This window comes from Lates calcarifer, linkage group LG6, assembly GCF_001640805.2.
Source record: "Lates calcarifer isolate ASB-BC8 linkage group LG6, TLL_Latcal_v3, whole genome shotgun sequence".
Classification (NCBI taxonomy): Eukaryota; Metazoa; Chordata; class Actinopteri; family Centropomidae; genus Lates; species Lates calcarifer.
Genome location: NC_066838.1, coordinates 16,536,444 through 16,546,013, shown reverse-complemented (window position 1 = coordinate 16,546,013; position 9,570 = coordinate 16,536,444). Strand labels below are relative to the sequence as shown.

The following is a 9,570-nucleotide window of genomic DNA, read 5'->3' as shown; positions in this document are numbered from 1 at the left end:
GTGCTGTGCTCAGAATTGGTATAGTGTTTTTAGACACTATTTTTGTGAGGAAGGTCTTTTTTAAAAAAAATAATATGGGTTGTGAGCTATGAACTGAGAAAGACAGTTCAATTCATTCCAACACAACTTTATTTATCCCTTTGTAAGGAACTATATGCAGCAGCTAGCCTGTGAAGTTAATTTGCAGTTTGTTCTGGAGATATATTGTGGAGATATTTTATACGATAGTTTAATGGTTAGCAGTCCCACATTTATTTAAGTTTTTATCAGTGGTCAACATTATCTCAACACTTCCCTCCCATTTATTGTGTGTCAACAAATACACACAATGAGTAGGAAAAGATAATAACACTGTTATAAAACTATATGAGATATTGGGAATAAATACAACCAATATAAATATACAGAAATATCTCAAAACACACAAACAAATCAAACTGCACAAAAACCTGAAAATCATCTATGAGGAACTGAGAAGAGATACTGGTGTTACACCAAATGTTTGGTTACAAGATATTGCCAATGTAAACATTTTTATCATACTTCATTTTGATAGCAGCTGAGAATGTGCCTCCACAATATTTAGACAGGGTTACAAATTTTGATAGCAGCTTGATAGCAGTAAAAAAAAAAAACAAATGATAGCAGCGACAGCAGGAAAATTATTGGTTTCAACCATTAATATGACGTCAACCCCTTCTTCATGTTGTTATTCCTCTAATTCCGCATATTTCAGAAAAGAAAATGTGCCAAAACCTGTGACCTTATCAACATCCTTATCAACGTCCATTTTTTGGTGTTTGTGTTTTTATACTTGGTTACAGGTATCAGAATGATCAGAATCTAATGTGTCGCAGTATTTGCTGTAATCCCAGAAGGACTGGGGAATATCAACATCCTATAAGCAGTATGCAACTCTAGTCATCTTTGAATGGATCTTAAAAATGTTTCTGTCTTTCATGGACATGCTGTGGGATACAAACATTGATAAAAAATGACTAAGAAGAACTGCACTGAGTTATGTTTTTAAATAGGGTAAACTTGGCTAGCCCGCCCTTGACAGTAAATAGCTGGCGGTCAAAAGCTGCAACCAAAGTTCCCTATATTGATGTCTATGTGACAAGAAGTCACAGTGTTAACCTAAAAATAATGAACTGCTAAAAGCTACATTGCATTTATTCCCCTCTGTATCAGTATCACAGAATTAGAACAGCAAATGGATTTTGAATTACGACTAAGCCTATAGTCAGGCTGCACTGTCTGCAGGTTTCACAGGATATCAGCACATACTTTAAGACAGCAACATCTCTCACTGATTAACTGGCTGTCAGCCTGTAATGGGGACCAGAAATGTATCATTAATATATGCTGCGCAGCATATTGGCTGGAGGAATCTGAGGTGTGACTGCATAGAGTAAGCAGTTTTTTTTAGAGGAATTCTCTTTTGTTCAAAACCCCTGACTTATGTAAAGGAAACTGAGCTCATTTGATAAGAATGCAATTAAAATGGCATGAGTGTAGCACATCTCACTAAAGTTGCAAAACATACCGGCTCACAAGATTGTAGTCACATGAGGCAGTCAGATGATAAGCTGGGTCATTAGGTGAAAGTGTGGAGGATATTTAAGTGTTTGTAAAGTCAGAGGTTAGGTGAGTCGCAATGATAATGAATGAAGCCGAGTGAAATGGGCTGGAAACATTAGTTGACCCTGCGCCACTGGAGCGCCGTCAGCAGGTCCTCTGTACAGCATCAGCACATACTTTTTAAAGACAACATCTCTCAGTAACCAGAACAGGACGAAGCAATCACAGCATAATGAAAACCAGAGGCTAGACATACAAAAATAAAAACGCTGGAGGGGCTATACAGAGCAGATAGAGAGGGTGGAGGTCACAGGCAAAGGCAAATATAGATATTGCTGTGTGGGGAGATGACGTTGGCTGAGGGAGGAGGAGGAGGAGGAGGAGGAGGAGGGGAGGATGATCATGAGCATGAGGTGTGATGAGAAACTTTAAAAAAAATAGCACAGTAAGAAGGTGTCAAGACAAGACAATGGATGAGTACGGCTGAGACAGTCAGTGCACGGTGAGAGGATTACTCAGGCTGATAGACGGGGGATGTGACAAGGGCAGGGCAGGCAGGAGAGCAAAGGATGGACACTGACACGGAGAGCACAGCGGTGTCAAGGAGGATGAAGACTGTGAGAAGTGGAGGCAGATGTGTTTATGGCCTCCTCATCCTGACAGGAAAGCAAGGTTGGAGTCAAAACAGGAGCTGGAAAAAACAACACGTCTGCTCAGAACTGCGTATGCGCGAGCACACAACACAACACAGCCAGTACACTCTAAATGACAGGACGAATGGCAGCAGTGTGAGCTGAAAACCCCAGGGCCCAGCAGCAGCTGGATGCTCTGCCGTCCCATGAGAGGCAGTATCACACAAAGGACTGTCCTGTCGGTGACCCAGAGAAGACGCGGCAGAACGGGGGGGGGGGGGGGGGGCTTATACCTGAGACCATTACAAATAGTTACGTAATACCAAGCCATGTTACAAATTAATGTGATGTCCACACATGGGCACTGTGGCGTCTCTCCTCGGCTTCTTGCTTTTGCACATGCATGAGACTTGTGCAAATGTGCACACACACAGATGCACACAGACAACATCCCGTAAGGCACTGTTGTTCTCTATTACTCAAACATCTGATTTAACCAGAAATGAGAGCATGGGCCCTTGAATGCATGATGTCAGCACATATATCATATAGAAAGTACACACAAAGCTCAGAATTGTGGAAAGCTAAAGGGCATGTCTCTCTGGTTGTTTCTCAGCCCATGTTAAGAGGAATCACACACACACACACACACACACACACACACACACACACATTGGAGCACACACATTTACGCACACATACACAAAGACAGGCGCACAGGGGAAGTGCGAATGAAGAGTGTGACACCATTCTGCACCAGTGAAAGACACAAATTCGGTTATTCAGCTATTTCCTGATGCAGATTTCCAGTTTAAGGCACTCTGTAGGGAGAGGCGCGCTGAAACAGACACACAAAGGCAAAGGCGCCACTGATGACATCAAAGCCTTTGAGTGGCACAATACTCAAGGGGGTGCGTGTGGATGAATTAATGACGGATGTGCGTGTGTGTGTGTGTGTGTGTGTGTGTGTATGTTGCCTGGTGTGTGTTGTATACACATGCCAAGACAACTCTTGAGATCCTAAGAGCTGCCCTCTGTGTGTGTCTGACAGCTAAGTGACACTGGTGTTAGCATACCAAAGCCTTGTGTTTCCCAGACTCCATTAAGATGTGGCTACTCCAGCCAGGCTCTGTGCCACTGCCAAGCCTCTCTCACACACACACTCACACTGCAACTACTGCTACACAGCAGGACAGAGGCAGGGGCAGTTTTACTGAGGATAAATGGAGGTGTTTTTGCATATTTTCAAATGCAATGCATCATGTGAATTACAGCCACGGCCACCTTTTTTCTGGTGTTTTGCTGAGGAAAACTGTGGTAAATGGCGCACAAATTCTGTGGAATATATTTAAACTCGCATGCAGATATCCCATCCCCGCCACTTAGCATTTCCTCTCTCTGAGAGCATAATTAAATTATCAGCTGTCACTTCTGTTAACTAGCAGAGATGCGCAGTTAATGTGCTAAACGCCACAGGGTTGGAGCTGCTCTGATTCAATGAATCTTGAGCGTCCTCTGGTCAAAGTGTCTCATTCTGTTCTCTTGTTTTTTTTTTCTCTGGATGACAGGCTGGACAATCCCAACAAGCATCTTCTTTGTCTCAGGAGCCGGATGCACACACACACCACACACACCACACACACACACAGTCAGCAGTCAGAGTGACAAGAGTGAAAAGTGGGACTATTAAAAGAAGTGTACTGAAACTGAGAAATCTGTTCCCAAGATGCTGGGATTTTGTTAGCAGCTGCAGATCACAAGAGCCACAGCCGTGGTGTCTGAGCCAGAAACACAGACAATAATCTTCTGTTTAGGCGAGAGTGTTTAAGAGAGGACGTGATGCTGTCTATATCCCTGCTCAGAGTGCAAAAGCCCACGGGTGGCTCACGCAGGAATTCAGTCCTCAGGCTGAGGAAATTTAGTTAAGGCGCCTCACATTGATATTTTTAGAGGACAGTTTTTTTTTTTTTATCATAATGTTAAGTTAATGAGAGAAATATTTTACATTTTTGCATAACATCCTCTTGGACACACTCAACAACAATCTCCCAATCTACTATCATTCTTACAAGTCCTTGCAGGCTACAGAGAGTGACAGCAGCTGAACCCACAGTATAATCCTCCACAGGCAGCCTCATGCTCTGTGGCCAGCTTGTACCATGCATTTTATTAAATGACGTGTAAACCAAATATCTTGTTACAGGAAGCGTGCATGTATATGTGTGTTTACACTTGGGCTGCAGAAGTTGTAGAATACAAAATAACCACATTTTTTTTTTTTTTTTTTGAGAATTTAAAATAGAGCCACTGTCAGGAAATGCTTGGTTAGAGACAGCTGTTCCAGGAAGCACACTGAAAGAGGATGGAGCTCAACAGACACACACACAGATGGACACACGCAGACGGACAAAGATACTGTATCTTTACAAGTTTTATTGGTGTACTTTGACAATAACAATGATGGTATAAAAGAAAATCTCCATCATACAAATTTTAATAATCAAAAGATAATATGCCGATACACAAACAGATCCACATAAGGCTGACATCAAGTTTTGACAAGTGGCTTCAAATGGCTTCAGTTCAAGGAGAATTTCTCTCCTTACAATCAGAGAAGATAGATTTTAAATTTAGCTTTATCTGTATCCTTTTTCTTTTTTTTCCTAAGTAGTTAGCTTTCATACAAAAAAATGAATCTGTGTAGATTTTGGAGAAGATTGTGTCGCTGGTTAGGGTGCCTCGGTTTCGTTGCATTGTAAGCATATGGTGTTTTTTTTTTTTTTTTGGTTGTTTGTTTTTTTGGCTGACACATCGCTATCCTGCAGTGCTTTCCACTGACCTACACCTTACTCCAACTGCTGTCACTATCAAAGAGACGTCACACACGGCAACAAGGACGCCCAACTGCAATCCGTAGACTGATGCCTACGTCTGCCGCGACGAGTCTCTCCTGCTGTTCCAGCATATTAAGTACAGTGGAGGCCTCTGGAATGCAGAACACCTCAGAGACTGTGAGAGGAATCTAAAATTTATGGGATAAGGATATTTTTATTTTTTTTTAAAAAAGGCTGTGCTGGGAAGCAGTGATGTAAAAACATTGATGTCTCTGTGTAAGCTTCACTAGCACTTAAAATGGCACCAGATAAACCCCCTAGCCAAACCCCTCCAAAGCCTTGTTCTTTATGCTAGCATCTGTAGTGATTTAAGACCTTATAGAATTTCTAAAACACTACACACAACAATATTTACAATGATCATTATGTTGATATGCACTTTTTTCAATTTAAATATTTTTGCTTATAAAAAAAAGAAAACTTGAGTGAAAAAACACTGCAATAAATTAAGAAGCTTTAAGGCTGCCAGTTTTGTCAGATGGCCAAAGATTGGTCCCTTCATTTAAACTGGCACAGAATGGATCAGAGCAGGTGAGATTATGGTACAACGAAGCCTTTTTAGTGAGCAGCAGGCTCGGTCTGGACTGAGACCATGTACAGGACAAACAGGAACAAGACTAGTCAGCGTGCCCTTATCACCAACTGATAACAATGTTTCCTGTTTTAAATAAAAGCAAGAGACTGATTTGCTCCCGTTGCTGAGTCATCTGGTGGACAAAGCTGTCTAGCAGTCATAGAAAACCCATCTTTTTGGAACATGGTGTGATGAAGCTGCTCATTCTACATTGTGGAGTATAGAGCCAAATACTGACTCTAAGAATATCGCTGTCATCCAGAGAGGCCTAAGAGGTCCCTCTGGGTCTGAATCTTCACCTGAACACTCAAACTAAAACCATTTGGCTTTTTTCTATAAGTCCATCTAGCTTTTAATTTAAAGCAATAAAGAAAAATAATATAATACACAGTGTCTCAACTAGGCGTCAAGAACTAGAAAAGAAGCTGTGAGTTGTTCACAACCAGGTCACTATAAATCACGTTTCATGTATCAGTGCTGGAAAACAAAATAAAAAAAAAACAAAAAACAAAAAAAAAATAACTCAAAATCTAGATGGAGGACAGTTAGACCTCTGAGAGGTTTAGCCATTTCACTCAAACACACATGGAAAAGAAAACTTAACACAAACACTGCTACTGTCCATGACTTCCACTGGGCAACTCCTTGAGCGACTGGCTAGGAGGTAAACACGTGCTTCTGCTTGTGGCTATGAACCAGAACAACAAAAATACACACATATTAGTATTACCTGGCAGGATGTGAAAGGTATCAGGTCAACAAAGGTATGGATGTAAAAACACAGAATATCTACTATAGCCACTTTTATATGCAGACTGGAATTTAATGAAGTAAAAGCTGGAAGGATGTTTTTTCCTGTCAATACTAGCCTTTATGATGCCAGGATTGGTTCCAGTAAGCACGTAGGAAGAGACTCCCTCAAAAGGAGCTCTGGAAGGTCAGCACCATTGATTATCAATTAGAATAAAGGAGGTGCCCAGTGAAAGATAGTGACTGCTAGCTTTTTCTGATTAGGTGTCTTGCTTTTCCTGTGGTTGTCACACAAAATGGCTTCCTCTAACGTGTCTGTTCAGCAGATTAATACACACCGGGCTACCGGGGAAGGGGGGGGGGTCCCGTTCCGTTCCATCAAAACGGGAAATCTACGTCTGGATGAAACGGAGCGGCTTCCCTGTTTACACAGACCTGAACCTCACAATCCCACACAAATACACATAACAACAAGTTTCAGTGCGTCTAACACAGCCCATCATATGTCACCTACTAAATCATCACATCAACCTCAAGAAAAATAAAAACGGAACAATTCCAGAAAATAATCCATAAAAGATCAAATAAATAAAACGAGGTCCAGCCTCTTCTTATTTCATTGTGGGAACACAACAGTTTGTCAACCACCCACATTTTCCCCAAAAGATACATCTTAAGAAATGCATACAAGGCGATTTGTGTGAAATGAAGTAGCTGCATGACTACAGGACAGCCAGTGAGAAGAGAGTGTCTGTATGTGTGTTTTTCTTCTTTTCTAAAGGAACTACGTTTACAGTATTGGGATAATTTACTCAAAATCAACACTGTCAAACACACAAATTAGGGAGGGACATTATAGGAACTGCAGTGTACTGCCAGAATGCTATCAGTCTGTGTCAATGCACAGAGTTAGGCTGCATGCCATCAAACAAAAACCCTACTGAGACCAACTACCCACAGTCTCGATTTACACAAAGAAACTCCCTAGCCATAACCTGGCTACAAGCTATATCAGAGCCAGTCAGTGGTTTATCACGTGACGTCTCAGATAGGCATCGAGATCTGTTTTCCCCCTATCCGAGTCTAGATAAAGAAGTGTCACTTAAAAAAATAAAGGCAGCCATAGATAACGTTGTTGAAGAGATTTCACAGCACCCACAGTGAAGGAGGGCTGGCTAAAAGTATTACAAACACTAGACAATCTGAAAAATAACAAAGCAAAAGCTTCTGTAAACACCAGTGACAGTGACAGCAATCAAGTATTTTTCTACCTCCAGTTCTCTTCTGTAAAAATGAAGGTGAGTAAACATCGAGGATATGGGATCTAAAAATAAAACGGCAAACTGTTTATCTCTCCCTGGCCTGGACTTAAGCACCACACACAAAGTGAGGCCTAAAGTCAAGTCTGTCACAGTTTCAGAGGTGAAGTCTCCCGGAGGTCGCCCCCAGTGACCCCGCACTGACAACAGAATACACACAGGCCATTTGCATAGCTCTCCCTCACGTATATGCGTATATGCGCACACACACACACACACACACACACACACACACACACAGGTTCTGAAAGGGGTGGCATGTTTGCTTAGGCAAAGGTGTGCTGAATGTGAAGTTTGCATACGCAGTCACTCCTTCTCTGTAGTCCAATAAGGGTATGCTAGCACCCGTGCTATTGCATCTGTATAGTGAGGAAGTCAGGTCTAAGTTCTGCTGTCTGATATTACAGCTTATTGCTAACAGGATGAGCATTGCTCTCCTACATACAGCCACTCGCAGGCAGCCAGAACATCCAATGCAACTATGCAAACACAAACATCACAGTCTTTAAATGGTATGTTCACAGGACAAAATATAGTTGGTAAGAGATAATTAAGGTACTAATATTCTTCAAACGTAGGATAAACTATTTTACATACAGTATATATGACTGTGAACACTCACTCTATATCATTTTCTCTTGCTCTCTTTACTTATAGATTTGGCATACCTTCTGCAGAACCAGCTGCAAGAAACCACTTGGTTGAAGTTGTTGTGTGGAGGGGTGTGTGTGTGTGTGTGTGTGTGTGTGTATGTGTGTGTGCATGCAATTGTTTTCACAGGTTTACTGCATTTTGTGGAGAAAAAAAAAAAGAAGTGCAAGAGCAAAGTAATAATCAAAGCCTCAGGGACCATGTCAGCACATGTAAGTCAGACTGTTGTGTGCGTGCGTGTGTGCGTGCACTTGAATGTGCGCGTCGTGTATCACGGCCTATTTTTGATGAACAAGCACAATAGTGTAGGGCTGAAACTCGTCGCTGACTGAATAAGAAAATGAATGAATGGATGCTGAAGGCCAAAATGGTGCAAAAGGCATGTGGAGACTGAAGACTAGATAAGCCCAGATGAGAGGAGTGATGGACTGTAGCACAAACAAGTGCAGCATTTATCCCTAGTTTCTTATGTGATTTATCCAACGTACTTATTTGAGTCTTCATTTTTTTTGCATACAAACAAAAGAAACAAAGCAAAGAATTGATCAACTAAATGTCCTAAGCAGTGCTGCAATTGGTGAGATATGGCTGATGTCCAAGAGGACTTTGATTCCCAGGTGGTCTGCAGTCCAGCTGTGCCTACGTCAGTAGTCAGCTACGGGTGCAAGCTTTCTGCTCAAGCTGACTGTGATGTTGGTGTAGAGAGGCCTCCTGGACACTACAGGCGAGTAGTTCAGGTTGTTGAGACCATCCACTTTCTGTCTCTCCTTCGAATGGCGTAGTAGACTATACCTGAAGGAGGGAATGAATCAAGTTAGGCAAGTTTGATTGAGTGGCAGCAGGGCATTAATGAACAAAGAGATAATGTGCAGACAAACAGGTTTCTTCATCACGCGCAGTGTTACCAGATGGTATAATTAGCTGATGTTGCAACCACTGCTGTCTGTGGTTGAGACAGGGAGCAACACAAAGATTTCCATGGGAGTGATTCATGAGCAGATCCCTTCCTCTTTGTAAACACAACTACACTAGATTAGTCATGACAATTTTTAAAACAAAGCAAATTAATTTCAGAGAGACGACTAGCATCAACTCCTCAAAAACAAAGAAAGATTTTTTTCTTTGGGCAGTTTTAAGTAACTTAGAATTTGAGAAGAGGGAGCATG

At 41.7% G+C, this 9,570-nt stretch overlaps 1 protein-coding gene across 2 annotated transcripts in view; it reads right to left on the bottom strand.

Annotated features, from left to right (window-relative positions):
- Positions 1 to 4,629: 4,629 nt before the first annotated feature.
- The window catches only part of b4galt5 (UDP-Gal:betaGlcNAc beta 1,4- galactosyltransferase, polypeptide 5), a 30,193-nt gene continuing 25,252 nt past the window's right edge, over positions 4,630 to 9,570 (bottom strand). For both annotated transcript variants that reach the window (XM_018685927.2, XM_018685928.2), the window contains exon 9: positions 4,630 to 9,196. In XM_018685927.2, the coding sequence (XP_018541443.1) occupies positions 9,049 to 9,196 (148 nt within the window). In that variant the 3' untranslated portion in view covers positions 4,630 to 9,048. The remainder of the gene's footprint in view (positions 9,197 to 9,570) is intronic.